The following is a 19,001-nucleotide window of genomic DNA, read 5'->3' on the forward strand; positions in this document are numbered from 1 at the left end:
TGGTGAGTCTGGTGGAGTTGTAGAAAAATGGTAAAAATAAGCAAAAATTGGCTGAAAAATATCAGAAATATTCTTAGTTCTCACGACCCCAAATGGGGTTCTGACCCCAAGGTTGAGAAGCTCTAAACAAATAAACGTTTCCTTTACTTTGAAAATATTCAGAAGTTTGCTTCACTTTCTTTTTCCTTATATGGTGTTATGGGCGTGGCTTCAGTGTTCACGTGTCTCCGGAAATCCCCGCGTGCTCCCGGGGTTTTCCGTTTTGATTGACAGCAAAGGTTTCCATGACAACCATCGGGGGTTGGCCCTGCGCGTGCAGCCCAGTGTTTCACAATAAAAGCCTGTGAGATTAAATCTGATTAAACTGTGAATTTAAAGTTTTACTGTGAGTTTAAAGGTGGACAACATGGCGCCGCCTCAACGTTTAACGTTCATTGCACTTTAATATTTCTGTCATTCTGCGCTTTAAACATTTTAATACGGATTTATTAACGCGGTCTGATTCAGAAAGACGTTGAAATGTTTGTGTGTAGAAAGTGATCAAAATTCGTCCTTTCACAGGAAGAGCTTTAGTGTGGAGATCCGCCTCTCACCGGAAAGTAGTGATCAGAGAATAATAGCGGCTCAGAGGGAAGTTAAAAGCCTTTCTCTGAAGCTGTCAGTCCTCTGGACTCTTATTGTGAAAGGTCAGAGTGCCGCTTCTGCTGTGTGTTCTTCAGATTACGGTCACACACACACACACACACATAGACATAGACATAGACATAGACATAGCAGGTAAGAAAGGACGTCTGTGACGTCACAGATTAGCGCTGCTCTCGAAGACCGACCGATGACTTTTATTTTGGCGACTTTCTGTTTGTCTGCAGCTGTGACGTCATCAGGACCCCGATCTTTGGTAGTTAGTGAGTGACGTCAGTGATGGCCGGAGCTCTGAGGTGAGTTATTGATCAGTTATTGGAACATTGTCCACACGTGACGTCATTAGAACTTTCTCTGCAAACACTTCTCACACACACACACTGATACACACACACACTGATACACACACACACAGATACATACACACACACAGATACACACACACTGATACATACACACACACAGATACACACACACACACACTGATACATACACACACACAGATACACACACACACACACTGATACATACACACACACAGATACACACACACACACACTGATACATACACACACACACATACACACACACACACACAGATACACACACACACACACTGATACACACACACACACACACACACACACTGATACACACACACACACACACACACACACACTGATACACACACACATACTGATACACACACACACACTGATACACACACACACTGATACACACACCACACACACACACACACACACACACACTGATACACACACACACTGATACACACACACACACACTGATACACACACACATACTGATACACACACATACTGATACACACACACACACACACACACACACTGATACACACACACACACACTGATACACACACACACACACACACACACACTGATACACAGACACACACACACACACACACTGATACACACACACACACACACACACACAGATACACACACACACACACACACTGATACACACACACACACACACACACTGATACACACACACACACACACACACACACACACACACACTGATACACACACACACACACACACTGATACACACACACACTGATACACACACACACTGATTGTGTCCATTGGACTTTTATTTAAACACCTTTTTAACATCTGTGATGTCACAGTGATGTCATCATCCTCTGGGAGTTTCCTCACTAATAGGAAGTGATAATGTCATCACACACTGTGTGTGTGTGTGTGTGTTTAGGCTGACGGAGCAGTTCATAAACATGTACGATGGAGACGTGAGTTTCACTTTATTTATTTATTTATTTTCTTTTTGACTTTGTAAGATTTTACTTTTATCTTATTTTTTCCACTTCCTGTCATCAGTTTAACCTGATGACGTATGATTACATACCACCTGTGGACATAAAGACTGAGCCCTACATACCTGAGACAGGTACACACACACACTACACACACTGATACACACATCACACAATCAGCTTCATGTTGTGTGTGTGTTTCAGCTCATGGTCCATACATCCAGATCATAGAGGAACCAAAACAGGTACACACACACACACACACACACACAGGCTTTCCATTCTTAAGTTTCTCCAGGCCTTAATTGAAGTGTGTGTGGTGTGGTGTGTGTGTGTGTGGTGTGTGTGGTGTGTGTGGTGTGTGTGTGGTGTGTGTGTGCGTGTGGGTGTGTGTGCGTGTGCGTGTGCGTGTGCGTGTGCGTGTGCGTGTGCGTGTGCGTGTGCGTGTCAGAGGGGCTTCAGGTTCAGGTATGAGTGTGAAGGACCTTCTCATGGAGGACTTCCAGGAGCATCAAGTGAGAAGAACCGTCGCACGTTTCCCACGGTGAAGGTAAGTGATGTCAGAGCTTCTACAGGAACATGTGGCTTATTTAATGATGAGGGTCAGGAGGCGGAGCTTCAGACCCCTAGGGGTCACTCTGGTCCTGTACTATGAATCTGGATTTCCTGTTTCCGTCAGTGTGTGCTGTACTACAACTTGTTACCATGCTAAATCACCATGGTAACAGACTAAATCACCATGGTAACTTAGACTAAATCACAATGGTAACTTAGACTAAATCAGCATGGTAACAGACTAAATCACCATGGTAACTTAGGCTAAATCACCATGGTAACAGACTAAATCACCATGGTAACTTAGGCTAAATCACCATGGCAACTTAGGCTAAATCACCATGGTAACAGACTAAATCACCATGATAACTTAGGCTAAATCACCATGGTAACAGACTAAATCACCATGGTAACTTAGGCTAAATCACCATGGTAACAGACTAAATCACCATGGTAACTTAGACTAAATCACCATGTAACTTAGGCTAAATCACCATGGTAACAGACTAAATAACCATGGTAACTTAGACTAAATCACCATGTTAACTTAGGCTAAATCACCATGGTAACTTAGACTAAATCACCATGGTAACTTAGACTAAATCACCATGGTAACTTAGACTAAATCACCATGGTAACTTAGACTAAATCACCATGGTAACTTAGACTAAATCACCATGGTAACTTAGGCTAAATCACCATGGTAACTTAGGCTAAATCACCATGGTAACAGACTAAATAACCATGGTAACTTAGACTAAATCACCATGTTAACTTAGGCTAAATCACCATGGTACTTAGACTAAATCACCATGGTAACTTAGACTAAATCACCATGGTAACTTAGACTAAATCACCATGGTAACTTAGACTAAATCACCATGGTAACTTAGACTAAATCACCATGTTAACTTAGGCTAAATCACCATGGTAACTAGACTAAATCACCATGGTAACTTAGACTAAATCACCATGGTAACTTAGACTAAATCACCATGGTAACTTAGACTAAATCACCATGGTAACTTAGACGAAATCACCATGTTAACTTAGACTAAATCACCATGGTAACTTAGACTAAATCACCATGGTAACTTAGACTAAATCACCATGGTAACTTAGACTAAATCACCATGGTAACTTAGACTAAATCACCATGGTAACTTAGGCTAAATCACCATGGTAACTTAGGCTAAATCACCATGGTAACAGACTAATCACCATGGTAACTTAGACTACATCACCATGTTAACTTAGGCTAAATCACCATGGTAACTTAGACTAAATCACCATGGTAACTAGACTAAATCACCATGGTAACTTAGACTAAATCACCATGGTAACTTAGACTAAATCACCATGGTAACTTAGACTAATCACCATGGTAACTTAGACTACATCACCATGGTAACTTAGACTAAATCACCATGGTAACTTAGACTACATCACCATGGTAACTTAGACTAAATCACCATGGTAACTTAGACTAAATCACCATGGTAACTTAGACTAAATCACCATGGTAACTTAGACTAAATCACCATGGTACTTAGACTAAATCACCATGGTAACTTAGACTACATCACCATGGGTAACTTAGACTAAATCACCATGGTAACTTAGACTACAATCCCCATGGTAACTTAGACTAAATCACCATGGTAACTTAGACTAAATCACCATGGTAACTTAGACTACATCACCATGGTAACTTAGACTAATCACCATGGTAACTTAGACTACATCACCATGGTAACTTAGACTACATCACCATGGTAACTTAGACTACATCACCATGGTAACTTTGTTTGGTCTGGACCAGGTTATGAAGTGAATCAGATCTGATCAGTACTAAAGCCCCGCCTCCTGACCAATCTGTGCTGTAATAAAGTGAAACTCTGCGTTTATCATCACATGGATTAATATTGATCATCATTTTCTTTATGCTTTTTCCTTTGTTTTTGGTCTGAATTATGTATTTTAATTTTTCATATTTTTAAAGAATTATTCCTCAATAGTGACGTAAGTTGCTCTGTGATTGCGATTGGTCTGATGCTGCTAGCTCCGCCCCCTGTCACGGACCAACCATCATCATCTCTTTTCTTTCTTCTGCTCAGATCGGTAACTACGTGGGTCCGGCCCGAGTGGAGGTGGAGCTAGTCACACACACCGACCCCCCCAGAGTCCACGCACACTCCCTGGTGGGACGCAACTGCACAGAGAGCGGGACGTGCTCCATGGATCTGGGCCCCCAATGACCTCACCGCCTCGTTAGTGTTTTTCATATTCATGACTCATCACAGAGGGGGCGGGGCTAACGCTGGCATCCTGTGTAGATTCAGTAACCTGGGAATCCTCCACGTTACCAAGAAGAGCGTAGTAGAGGTTCTGACCCGTAGTAGACTGAGAGAAGAACGACGGAGACACACACACACACACCTGACAGGTAACACACACACACACACACACACCTGACAGGTAACACCCACACACACACACACCACACCGACAGGTAACACACACACACACACACACCTGACAGGTAACACACACACACACACACACACCTGACAGGTAACACACACACACACACCCACCTGACAGGTAACACACACACACACACACACACACACACACACACACACACACACACACACTGACAGGTAACACACACACACACACACACTGACAGGTAACCACACACACAACACCACTGACAGGTAACACACACACACACACACACACTGACAGGTAACACACACACACACACACACACCTGACAGGTAACACCACACACACACCACACACCTGACAGGTAACACACACACACACCACACACACCTGACATGTAACACACCACCACCACACCTGACAGGTAACACACACACACACACACACACACCACTGGTACACACACACACACACACACACACACACACACACACACCTGACAGGTAACACACACACACACACACCTGACAGGTAACACACACACACACACACACACCTGACAGGTAACACACACACACACACACACACCTGACAGGTACACACACAACATACTGTATGTTTGTGTGTGTAACTCTATGTATCTATATCAATAGATGCAGAGGAGACACTGATGTTGAAAGAAGCCAAAGATCTGGGTAAAGTGATGGACCTGAAACATCGTGAGGTTAAAGTTCACAGCCTTCCTCCAGGACAGCAGTGGTTCTTTCAGCCGAGCTCTGAAGCCTGTGGTTTCTAACCCATCTACGACAGCAGTGAGTTCACAACAACAACACAAACATGTGCACAAAGACTCACACTGATCCTCTCCTGTAACATTACAAGCTCTGAGTGAAAGGAGAAAACCATCAGGATGAACCAACGTGAGAACATTAGCTCAGTTCCTTCTTTGTCCTCAGAGTCTCCCAAACGCTTCCAACCTGAAGATCTCTCGGATGGATAAGACGTGCGGCTCCGTGCTGGGAGGAGACGAGGTCTTCCTGCTGTGTGACAAAGTTCAAAAAGGTGCGAGAGTTCAACCCTCAGCAGGTGAGTGACAGCAGAGCCACGTCCCATCATGCACCTGTGCTTCCTCAGACGACATTGAGATCCGTTTCTACGAGGAGGACGACGAGGGCAGCTGGGAGGCCTTGGAGATTTTCACCCACAGACGTTCACAAGCAGGTCCGTCCGTCACTGTCCAACCCCTCTGCTTTAGGACACACCTTTATTCTGGTTTCTGTCCATCAGTACGCCATCGTCTTCAAAACACCAGCATATCACAGCACAGACATCGAGCGGGCCCGTCACCGTCTTTCTGCAGCTCCGCAGGAAGAAAGCTAGAGACAGCAGTGACCCCAAGCAGTTCACCTATGTCCCCCAAATCCAAGGTGAGAGACCCTCCCTCCTCCCTCGGGTTGGAGAAATGTGTAAAGGTTAAAGGTCATGTGACTTCCTTCAGATAAGGAGGAGGTGCTGAGGAAGAAGCAGAAGCCTCTTCCTCCATACGAGCCGTGGAGAGGAGCAGGAGGCGGAGCAAGAGGCCAAGGGGGTGGAGCTACAGGAGGTGAGGAAGTAGGATGATGGCTGATGGCGGCTTTAGACTGACGCTGATGGAGATGATGCTCTCCTAGGGTTTCCTTTCCAGCAGATGAATGGCTCCGCCTTCTTCAGAGGCTTCTCAGGGTTTGGTGATGGAGGCGGAGCTCAGATGAGTGAGGGACAGACTAACGCTCTTCTTCAGATTGGTGAGGACGTCTTCTTCTCTGAGTGTCCGCCACAGTCTGACTCTTCTTCATGGGTTTGTTTAGCGGCAGCGCTCCCAGACTCAACGGTCTCAGAGCGCCAGGGCGACAGCGGAGGCTCTGCTGTGTTACTGCAGAACGGGCGACGTCGAGGAACTCCTGAACCTTCAGAGAAACCTGTGTGGGGTCCAGGATGACAATGGAGACACGTGAGTTAACCAAGCCCAGGTGGTAACCAGGTGGTAACCAGGTGGTAACCAGGTGGTAACCAGGTGGTAACATGCCCCTCCCACAGGCCGCTACACTTGGCCATCATCCACCAACAGACCTCAGTGACCAATCAGCTGATCAACATCCTGCTGAGCAGCAACCAATCAGCTGTCCTCAACTGCACCAATCTCCTCCAACAGGTAACCTAAGCCCCACCCTCTCCTCTCACAGGTCACTTAAGCCCTGCCCCTCCTTCTGGCTTCGTCCACAGACCCCGCTGCACCTGGCTGTGATTGGCCGACAGATGAAGGTGGTGGAGGTGTTGTTGAGGGGGGGAGTCGACCCCAGCCTTCAGGACCAACATGGCCACGCCCCTCTTCACCTGGCCGCCCTGTCAGGTGACCATGCTATGCTCCGCCTCCTCCTGAGTTACCTGGGAGGGAGCCACGCCTACCTGTTAAACACACCTGACTTCAAAGGTGAATGTCCCTCCTATTATTATTATTATTACTGTCTGTCTGTCTGTCTGTCTGTCTGTCTGTTAACTAGATAACTTGAAAAGGTCTAAAGAGATTTGGATGAAATTTTCAGGAAATGTTGATAATGGAACAAGGAACATGTGATTAAATTTTGGTGATGTTCTGAATGACCAAAAATGAGAAAATACCAAAAAAATAGGAAAATAGGAGCTGTGCCTGAGCCTGCTCCTTTAAGCGCAGTGGCTTATGGGTAATGTAGTAGTGGTAGGTGCATTGTGTGTATGTCCCGCCCAGTACTCGTGCTGTACCTATCGGAGATCTGCGCTCTCTGACTGCTCTAGTTATTATTATTATTATTATTATTAATAATTTAAGTTTAATGCTCTAATCCTCATATATGATGTGTGGTTTTGCAGCATTTAAAAAAAAAACAAAAATCATCTTTTTCTCAGAAAATAAAGGTTGTAGTGATGCCAGGCTACATGTTGGTGGTTCACCTTGAACACGTCAGGATTATAATCTGGTATCAGAGAAGTTAAAGGTCGTATATCATACACATCAACTTTTTTCAGCTTTTGACCTTTTTACAATATTAATTGTTTTTCAAAAACTCCTCCAAAGTATTATTGGGGTTCCTTCCTGCATCTCTGAGAAATCCTCAATAATCGGAGCTGCTTCTCTGCCTCTTCTGAATGAGTGGTTCATATTTCTAGTGACATCACTAGAATTATGAACCGCCCCCTCCAGGAAGTGCCTGCTGCTGGTGCCACGCCTCCACAGTGAACACTGCAGTGTAGATACACAGGGACAGACGTCGTATCACCTTTAACTTGATCTGACATGTTTGTGACTCAATGCGACGCAACGGTTGAAATGATAAACAAATGATTTTCACCTTAAATGAACTATTCCTGTATTTAATAAAGATGAGGAGAAGAAAGTGAATTATCAGCTGTAAACTCCTGTGAGTGTTTGAATCTGTTGTTGGATGAACACACAACGCTGACTCACAATAGTCTGTTAAATATCATGTGTTTTACTGTAATGTACAGTTTTTTGGCTAAAAACAATAATTACAATGTGTGGATAATAAGAGAAAATCACTTTGTGATCAATGATCTGCCTCAGAGCGAGTCATGCAGGCAAGTCATTGTATAGACACGCCCACTCATGAATATGCATAAGCAGGCAGCAAACAGCCCATTGGTCAGAAAGTGACTTTTCAGAAGCTAAAACTCTAGAAAACATACGAGTTTGAGAAAATAAACCTTAAATATTATGTTTTAGGAGTTCTTAGAACTGATGAGTGAAAAATACATGATATGAGACCTTTAATACTTTCTAAGGAACATAAAGAGGTTGTTCCTAACCCAGAGCTAGCTCTACAGCTCTGTTTACACTAAAGAGACAATAAACACTTTCACTTATTATTATTATTTCCCTGCATTCAAGGGTTACTATTAGGGATGTAACCATTAATCGTAAGGCAGGTAAAAATCAATTCATAGGTATCACGATTCACATCGATACTGTGAAAATTGAATCACAGTACTTTTTTTAACCAGCAGTATCCAGAAGTGTTGGCAGCGGGCGAAATCTGCTACTACTTTCTTTCTGGCCGCCTTCTACTTTTAAACATGTTCATAAATGATTCTTTACCCCTTTAGCACCGAAAGAATATCTGTAATATTAAGTGAATATCTGTAAAAGTCAGGTTTTTCTATTAGCTCTGTCTGCTAGCATAGCATCTCTTCTTCACTGCAAGATATCTGCATGCCAACCGACCACTGGGTTACCAGCGCCCTCTGCTGGTCCAAACAAATATCTGACATAAATACAGTAAAATGACTGTTTTTTTTAAGTCTAATTGTTAAGGCACAAAATACATTTTCAGTTGCACTTTTAAAAAGAAAAAGAACTATTATGCAGTTTTTCATTATTTACTATAGAACCAGAATTTAAATTAATAGGCTTCTTCATTTGTATTATTCCATTATTTATTTCATTCAAGATTTATTTTTAGTTAAATTGCATTGTTTTGAATAGTTTATCAAGGGATTATTTTGACAATGAAAAATAAATAAATAATACAGTTTTTTCTAGTTTTTTTCCCCCAAAAAATAAAGGAATATTTTTCAGTCATTTATATACAGTCCCATTTAGTAAAATAAATCGTGAATCGAATCGTATCAGGAGTTGAGTGGATCGTTACATCCCTAGTTACTATTATGTAATTTTTAGTGAAACCCTGGTTGTCCGCTGTGGAAGACATTTGATAAACAGATGAAAATATCTCTATGTTTCTAAACTTGTTATAATCACACAATGACCAAATGGATCATGTAACAGGAAGTACAAATGTTTATATCACATTCTTAGATCAGTACACAGCTTTTATTTCATCATGTTTCAGGGCTCCGCCCCCTTCACCTGGCCGTGAGGAGGGACGGCGAGCGCTGCCTCCGCCTGCTGGTTGGGGGTGGAGCCAACGTTAATGCTCCAGAGCTGAGCTGCGGGAACACGGCGCTGATGATGGCGGTCAGAGACGACCTGTTCAAGGTGGCCTGTACGCTGATCACTGAGGTACCTGAGGGGGCGGAGTTTAACGTGGACACATGGCTTTACCAGAGAAATGAATGACTTGTGATTTCAGCTGAAGGCGGATGTCAACGCATGTAACTACAGTGGGAACGCCCCTTTACACCTGGCAGCCAATCAGGGCTCACCTACACTGTGCTCCATGCTGATTGCTGCAGGTAACGCACGCACGCACGCACGCACGCACGCACACACACACACACACACACACGGTGTATGTGTCAACGTGTGTGTCTTTCAGGTGCTGATAAGTGTGTAGAGAACGATGAGCCACTCTTCAGTTCATCCTCAGATGAAGAAGACGAACCAATGACAGACAAAGGGGAGGGGCTTGATGCTGTGTCACAACCAATCAGCTGTCGGAAGAGAGCGGGAGGCCACACCCCCTTGGATCTGGCTAAGTGTCAGAAGGTGAACATGTGTCCAATCAGAAGGAGAGGTGGAATTAGCCCCTCCCTCATTGGTTTGTTCCTCCTGCCTAGCGTCCAATCACAGGGTGGACTATTGTCCACGAATCAAACGCTTCCATTTATGAAGGTGAAATGTGTAATAATTAGCTTTGTGCTTTGTTAGCTAGATAACTTGAAAAGGTCTGAACGGATTTGAATGAAATTTTCAGGAAATCACATGTTCCATTATGGAACATGTGATTTCATTTTGGTGATGTTCTGAATTATCAAAAATGAGAAAATACTAAAAAAATAGGAAAATAGGAGCTGTGCCTGAGCCTGCTCCTTTAAGCGCAGTGGCTTATGGGTAATGTAGTAGTGGTAGGTGCATTGTGTGTATGTCCCGCCCAGTACTCGTGCTAGACTTGGCAGAGGTCTGCGCTTTCTGACTGCTCTAGTTATTATTATTATTATTATTATTAATATGCTCTAGTTAGGGTCCGAAGGCCTAAAGGCCGTAGGAACCTATTGTTTTTGCTTTTATTATTAGGTTCCTACGGGGAACCTATTGTTCTTGCTCTTTTTCCCTATTATTATTCCTTTTCAATGAACCCAAAGTCTCACCAAAAATAGATCATTTTGCGTAATGGAAAAAATCAGTAACAAAATGCTCGCAAAAACCTTGCAACAGGCAGGTTTGTCCGATTCATACGAAATTTGCCACATGCATTCTCGACCCTAAGATGAATAAAAACTTACATTATGACCACGCCCTAAACCAAACAGGAAGTCGGCCAAAAACGCATTTGTGCGAACTAGTCCGATTGGCTTCATGCGATTCACTTCAAACTCGGTCAGAACACTTAGGACCCACTGAATATTAAAATTCTTCAAAGAAATTTGCGTTTCTTTAACTATTTGCTTGTGGTGCCGCTGCAAAGTTGTAATGCTAATTTTGGTTAGCACACCACAATTTCAAAGTCCCTATAACTCTGACACAAAAACTTTGATCAGCCTCAAATTTCACACAAATGACATTTGTCCAAACTTATTTATGACTGTATAAAAAAAATTCCCATTATGCCTTGCGTTTTCGACTGGCACCTGTTACGGTCTTGTTCACTGTTAGCAACATTAGCACGCCATAATAGGAAAATCTATATAACTCTTTCGCAAAGTTCAAATTGCCTCATATTTGATTCACATGATGACTGTACATCCCTAAAGAAGACTCAATGTGATAATTACCCATCATGCTTTGCGTTCTCAAATGGCGCACGCCATAATAGAAAACCGCTATAACTCTCATATACAAAGTTCAAACAGTCTCATATTTCATACACATGGGTTACCGACCCCGGCCACTTCTTCGCCTGTGGCTTTAATTATATTTGTCTCCACAAAGGAAAGCAGTGAAAATGTGAGTGTGAAGGTTTGACCTTTGTTAAAGCTCCAAAATAACACGTTTTTAAAGTGATTTAAATGAACCAAGTAAGAGCACAACAAATGTAACTCACATTTATCATTATAAAGCCAGAAATTACTTAGTTTAAAATGCTGCTAGGTCTAAATAATGTGTTTTAGCATCCCTGCACTGGCTTTATTGTTGTTTTTAAAATGATTTTATTTGTTTTTAAGGCTAGACTTGGCTAGCCCCAGCCTATATTTTAGACATGTTATCAGTGTGAGATCTGCTGCTAAAGCCCTGCTCGTTGTTCCAGGTCCAGGCTGATAATCATTTGTATGTATTTTGTGTTGATATTGACTGTGTGCTGATATTTGAAGCTGTAAAGCACTTTGTTATTTGTGTTGAAAAGTGCTATAAAAATAGTTATTATTATGTTAGTGTCACAGCTTTGTTCCTGTAGGTCAATGATCAGCTACAGCTGCAGCTACAGCTAGAGTTAGAGTAGGTAGAGTAGTTCTAGTTCCAATAACAGTGTGCGTGTGTGTGCGTGTGTGTAGGTGAGGAAGCTGTTGAGCAGCAGTCAGACTCGTCACAGTAAGATCAGAAAGAGCCACTGTCCTGCTGCAGGCTCCGCCCCCTCAGCCCTAGATGAGCCCACCCTGTCCAGGCTCCAGTCCGTCCTCAGTGTAGGGGGCGTGTCCTGGAGGACTCTGGCTGATAAACTAGGAATGATGACTTTAACTCACCTGTACCAGGAGAGCTCCGCCCCCTGCCAGCAGCTGCTGCACCACTACCAGGTAACACACACACACCAGTTACTGCTGTTGAGCAAGGCACTGTACCCTCATTAGCTCTTAAGAATGGGTGTTGCTTAATATCCCCCATCACAAAGTTTGGACGGCAGATATGGTTTGAGCTCCGACTGCGCGTCTGTCCAAGTTAAAGTGAACAACTTTTCTCAGAAACTGTTTTAGATAAAATAATCAAATTTGAGGTGTGTGTTCAGAGTATCAATACATTGATGGTGTTCGAAAATGAGAAATGCAATTATTTTTTCCAGAGTTATTGCCCTTGTTCTGTTTTTCTCTGTTTGAGGTATTTTCAAAAGGGACAGTTTAAGATAGTTAGTAATTTGATATTCCAATGTAATCATATTTTCTTATGTATACATCTAAGTTCTTAAATTTAGGACATTTAGGAACAGTTTGTTAGTCATAATGACAACAAATCTGGCAGGAGATGTTGATGACCTATTATTATTATCAGTAACATTATTACACACAGACACAAGATAACGTGTGTGTGTGTGTGTGTGTGTGTGTGTGTGTGTGTGTGTGTGTGTGTGTGTGTGTGTGTGTGTGTGTGTGTGTGTGTGGTGTGTGTGTGTGTGTGTGTGTGTGTGTGTGTGTGTGTGTGTGTGTGTGTGTGTGTGTGTAGCTGGGTGGGGGGGCTGTTGAAGGTCTAATTGAAGCTCTGCAGTCTCTGGGAGTTACAGAAGGAGTACAACTTCTGAGACACAAAGAGCTGGATGACGACAAACACAACACAGGTAACACAGTCATGTAACACAGTAACACAGTCATGTAACACAGTAACACAACACAGTAACACAACACAGTAACACTGTAATGTAACACTGTAACACAACACAGTAACACTGTAATGTAACACTGTAACACAGTAACACAGTAATGTAACACAGTCACACAACACAGTAACACTGTAATGTAACACAGTAACACAGTAACGTAACACAGTGACACAGTAATGTAACACAGTAACACAGTAATGTAACACAGTAACACTGTAATATAACACAACTGCAATGTAACACAACTGTAATGTAACACAGTAACGTAACACTATAACACAGTGACACTGTAATGTAACACAGTAACACAGTAATGTAACACTGTAACACAGTAATGTAACACAGTAATATAACACTGTAACACAGTAACACTAATGTAACACAGTAACACTAATGTAACACAGTAACACTGTAATATAACACAGTAATGTAACACAATAATGTAACACAGTAACAGAGTAATATATATAACACAGTAATGTAACACAATAATGTAACACAGTAACAGAGTAATATATATAACACAGTAATATAACACAGTAACACAGTAACACAGTAATGTAACACAGTAACACAGTAATGTAACACAGTAATGTGACACAGTAATGTAACACAGTAACGTGACATAGTAATGTAACACAGTAATATAACACTGTAACACAGTAACACTAATGTAACACTGTAACACAGTAATGTAACACAGTCACACAACACAGTAACACTGTAATGTAACACAGTAACACAGTAATGTAACACAGTAACACTGTAATATAACACAACTGCAATGTAACACAACTGTAATGTAACACAGTAACGTAACACTATAACAGTGACACTGTAATGTAACACAGTAACACAGTAATGTAACACTGTAACACAGTAATGTGACACAGTAATGTAACACAGTAATATAACACTGTAACACAGTAACACTAATGTAACACAGTAACACAGTAATGTAACACAATAATGTAACACAGTAATGTAACACAGTAACACTGTAATATAACACAATAATGTAACACAGTAATGTAACACAGTAACACTGTAATATAACACAGTAATGTAACACAATAATGTAACACAGTAACAGAGTAATATATATAACACAGTAATGTAACACAGTGACACAGTAATGTAACACAGTAACACAGTAATGTAACACTGTAACACAGTAATGTGACACAGTAATGTAACACTGTAACACAGTAATGTGACACAGTAATGTAACACAGTAACGTGACATAGTAATGTAACACAGTAATATAACACTGTAACACAGTAACACAGTAATGTAACACTGTAACACTGTAACACAGTAATGTAACACAGTAATGTAACACTGTAATGTAACACAGTAACACTGTAATGTAACACTGTAACACAACACAGTAATATAACACTGTAACACAGTAACACTGTAATGTAACACAGTAACACTGTAATGTAACACTGTAACACAACACAGTAATATAACACTGTAACACAGTAACACTGTAATGTAACACAGTAACACTGTAATGTAACACAGTAACACAGTAACACAGTAATGTGACATAGTAATGTAACACAGTAACGTAACACTATAACACAGTGACACTGTAATGTAACACAGTAACACAGTAATGTAACACTGTAACACAGTAATGTGACACAGTAATGTAACACAGTAATATAACACTGTAACACAGTAACACTAATGTAACACAGTAACACTAATGTAACACAGTAACACAGTAATGTAACACAGTAATGTAACACAGTAACACTGTAATATAACACAGTAATGTAACACAGTAATGTAACACAGTAACAGAGTAATATAACACAGTAATATAACACTGTAACACAGTAACACAGTAATGTAACACTGTAACACAGTAATGTGACACAGTAATGTAACAGAGTAACACAGTAATGTAACACTGTAACACAGTAATGTGACACAGTAATGTGACACAGTAACGTGACATAGTAATGTAACACAGTAATATAACACTGTAACACAGTAGCACTGTAATGTAACACTGTAACACAGTAACACTAATGTAACACAGTAACACTGTAATGTAACAGTAATGTAACACAGTAAAAACTGTAATGTAACACTGTAAAATAACACAGTAACACAGTAATGTAACACAGTAATGTAACACAGTAACACAGTAATGTAACACAGTATTATAACACAGTAACACAGTAATGTAATACAGTAACAGTAATGTAACACAGTAACACAGTAATGTAACACAGTAACGTAACACTATAACACAGTGACACTGTAATGTAACACAGTAACACAGTAATGTGACACAGTAATGTGACACAGTAATGTAACACAGTAATATAACACTGTAACACAGTAACACTAATGTAACACAGTAACACTAATGTAACACAGTAACACAGTAATGTAACACAATAATGTAACACAGTAATGTAACACAGTAACACTGTAATATAACACAGTAATGTAACACAGTAATGTAACACAGTAACAGAGTAATATAACACAGTAATATAACACTGTAACACAGTAACACAGTAATGTAACACTGTAACACAGTAATGTGACACAGTAATGTAACACAGTAACACAGTAATGTAACACTGTAACACAGTAATGTGACACAGTAATGTAACACAGTAACGTGACATAGTAATGTAACACAGTAATATAACACTGTAACACAGTAGCACTGTAATGTAACACTGTAACACAGTAACACTAATGTAACACAGTAACACTGTAATGTAACAGTAATGTAACACAGTAAAAACTGTAATGTAACACTGTAAAATAACACAGTAATGTAACACAGTAATGTAACACAGTAATGTAACACAGTAATGTAACACAGTATTGTAACACAGTAACACAGTAATGTAATGCAGTAACAGTAATGTAACACAGTAACACAGTAATGTAACACAGTAACGTAACACTATAACACAGTGACACTGTAATGTAACACAGTAACACAGTAATGTAACACTGTAACACAGTAATGTGACACAGTAATGTAACACAGTAATATAACACTGTAACACAGTAACACTAATGTAACACAGTAACACTAATGTAACACAGTAACACTAATGTAACACAGTAACACTAATGTAACACAGTAACACAGTAATGTAACACAATAATGTAACACAGTAACACTGTAATATAACACAGTAATGTAACACAGTAATGTAACACAGTAACAGAGTAATATAACACAGTAATATAACACTGTAACACAGTAACACAGTAATGTAACACTGTAACACAGTAATGTGACACAGTAATGTAACACAGTAATGTAACACTGTAACACAGTAATGTAACACAGTAACGTGACATAGTAATGTAACACAGTAATATAACACTGTAACACAGTAGCACTGTAATGTAACACTGTAACACAGTAACACTAATGTAACACAGTAACACTGTAATGTAACAGTAATGTAACACAGTAAAAACTGTAATGTAACACTGTAAAATAACACAGTAACACAGTAATGTAACACAGTAACACAGTAATGTAACACAATATTGTAACACAGTAACACAGTAATGTAACACAGTAACACAGTAATGTAACACAGTAACACTGTAATATAACACAACTGCAATGTAACACAACTGTAACACTATAACACAGTGACACTGTAATGTAACACAGTAATGTAACACTGTAACACAGTGACACTGTAATGTAACACAGTAATATAACACTGTAACACAGTAACACTAATGTAACACAGTAACACTAATGTAACACAGTAACACAGTAATGTAACACAATAATGTAACACAGTAATGTAACATAGTAATGTAACACAGTAATATAACACTGTAACACAGTAGCACTGTAATGTAACACTGTAACACAGTAACACTAATGTAACACTAATGTAACACTAATGTAACACAGTAACACTGTAATGTAACAGTAATGTAACACAGTAAAAACTGTAATGTAACACTGTAAAATAACACAGTAACACAGTAATGTAACACAGTAATGTAACACAGTAACACAGTAATGTAACACAGTATTGTAACACAGTAACACAGTAATGTAATACAGTAACAGTAATGTAACACAGTAACACAGTAATGTAACACTAACACGGGTATTTAAACTTTATAAACTAAATTTAAATATAATAAATGCTGTTCACACTCTGGTAGTTAAGGTTTATGATGTTGATACCACTTCTTGAAGCAGTCACATGGTATAACCTTACAGTTCGTCATCACTTTTGGCTCCTCCCCCAAATGACACGTACAGTGTGATCACTAGTTTCAGGGACACTGTGGTGGATTTCTGGCAGTTTCAGGGGAATTAGCAACTGTATCTGGCAACCCAGGGGAGAGAGAAACAGACGTTAGTCACTCATGGAAATCTGTGTATCATTCGTTCATTCGTTTTTCATTATGTAACAAAAACATGAAAAATGAAAAAAACACTCATTTGATTTTTGTTTCCAAAACCAAAATGAAAAAAACGGAAAACGCCTTGTTTTTCAAATCCAAGCTCTTTTGCTTCGGTACAGAAAATGGAAAACTGAGAACAAACATCTTTATTAATTTTCTAACCCTAACCCATCTTTAGCTCTGCAACACTAAGGAGTCTCAAAATCCTCCTAAATGTCCGTGAGGAGGTTCTGTGTCCAACACTAGCTAAAGCAAAAAGGACACGTTTTGGATGCACAGCTGGAAGCAGCGATCTTGTCATGCCGAACTGCCGTTAGCATAGCCGTTAGCGTCGGATGAGAGTACACTTCCGGTTCACGTACTTTGGCAAATCGGTAATGGAGAAAATTAATAAAGATGTTTGTTTTCCGTTTTTCGTTTTCTGTACCGAAGTAAAAGAGCTTGGATTTGAAAAACAAGGCGTTTTTTTTTTTCATTTTGGTTTTGGAAACAAATATCAAATAATGAGTGTTTTTTTTTGTTTTTCATGTTTTTGTTACATAATGAAAAACGAATGAACGAATGATACACGGATTCATGGACTTATTACTGTTTAATCAAAATCTAGTTAGCACAGGCTACAAAGCGGAGCTGCTACGCTAATGCTAATTTAATGCTAATCTAATGCTAAAACTTTTAACTGTCATAGGACTTTGAAAACACACTCTGCTGCTAATCAATGCTAACACTTAGCACTGGGAATAAAGTCCAACACTGTGTTCTTTGTCCAATCAGAGGCCACGGTGGACAGCGGTTTCAGCAGCCAGCCAATGGAAGAAGGGGAGGAGTGCGTTGCGACCAATCAGTGACCAGTTACTTTTTTTTAATTTTTATTTTAATGAGACGTTTATAAAATCGTAAATCTGAGCTTTAAAGTATTTGTGTTTGCAATAAAATTGTGTGTATCTGTTTATGTGTCATGTTCAATTTATTTTATATTAATGATTATTAATTATGACTATTCCTATAATGATACCAAATTAAATGTATTTTATGTCCTGTTCAGCCTGAGGAGGATTAGTTTAATAGAAAACATTTGGTTTAGTTGCAATGAAACCTTAAAATATCAGGCTGCTGTATTTCTCTGTGCTATGAATG

The 19,001-nt window shown here is 40.1% G+C and overlaps 1 protein-coding gene across 1 annotated transcript; it reads left to right on the forward strand.

The window, feature by feature from the left end:
• Positions 1 to 712: 712 nt before the first annotated feature.
• nfkb2 (nuclear factor of kappa light polypeptide gene enhancer in B-cells 2 (p49/p100)) lies at positions 713 to 18,813 on the forward strand. Its single transcript, XM_028469109.1, is given in 26 exon segments — positions 713 to 938; positions 1,907 to 1,943; positions 2,032 to 2,101; positions 2,172 to 2,212; positions 2,419 to 2,517; positions 4,640 to 4,771; positions 4,773 to 4,792; positions 4,859 to 4,968; positions 5,627 to 5,685; positions 5,687 to 5,785; positions 5,930 to 6,035; positions 6,108 to 6,162; positions 6,164 to 6,194; positions 6,261 to 6,314; positions 6,316 to 6,400; positions 6,472 to 6,576; positions 6,644 to 6,831; positions 6,833 to 6,963; positions 7,050 to 7,164; positions 7,236 to 7,443; positions 9,857 to 10,026; positions 10,097 to 10,199; positions 10,283 to 10,452; positions 12,396 to 12,635; positions 13,276 to 13,387; positions 18,639 to 18,813. Coding segments are annotated over 26 exon segments (2,631 nt in total). The 5' UTR covers positions 713 to 921; the 3' UTR covers positions 18,713 to 18,813.
• Positions 18,814 to 19,001: the final 188 nt, after the last annotated feature.

This window comes from Gouania willdenowi, chromosome 15 (assembly GCF_900634775.1).
Source record: "Gouania willdenowi chromosome 15, fGouWil2.1, whole genome shotgun sequence".
Lineage (NCBI taxonomy): Eukaryota > Metazoa > Chordata > Actinopteri > Blenniiformes > Gobiesocidae > Gouania > Gouania willdenowi.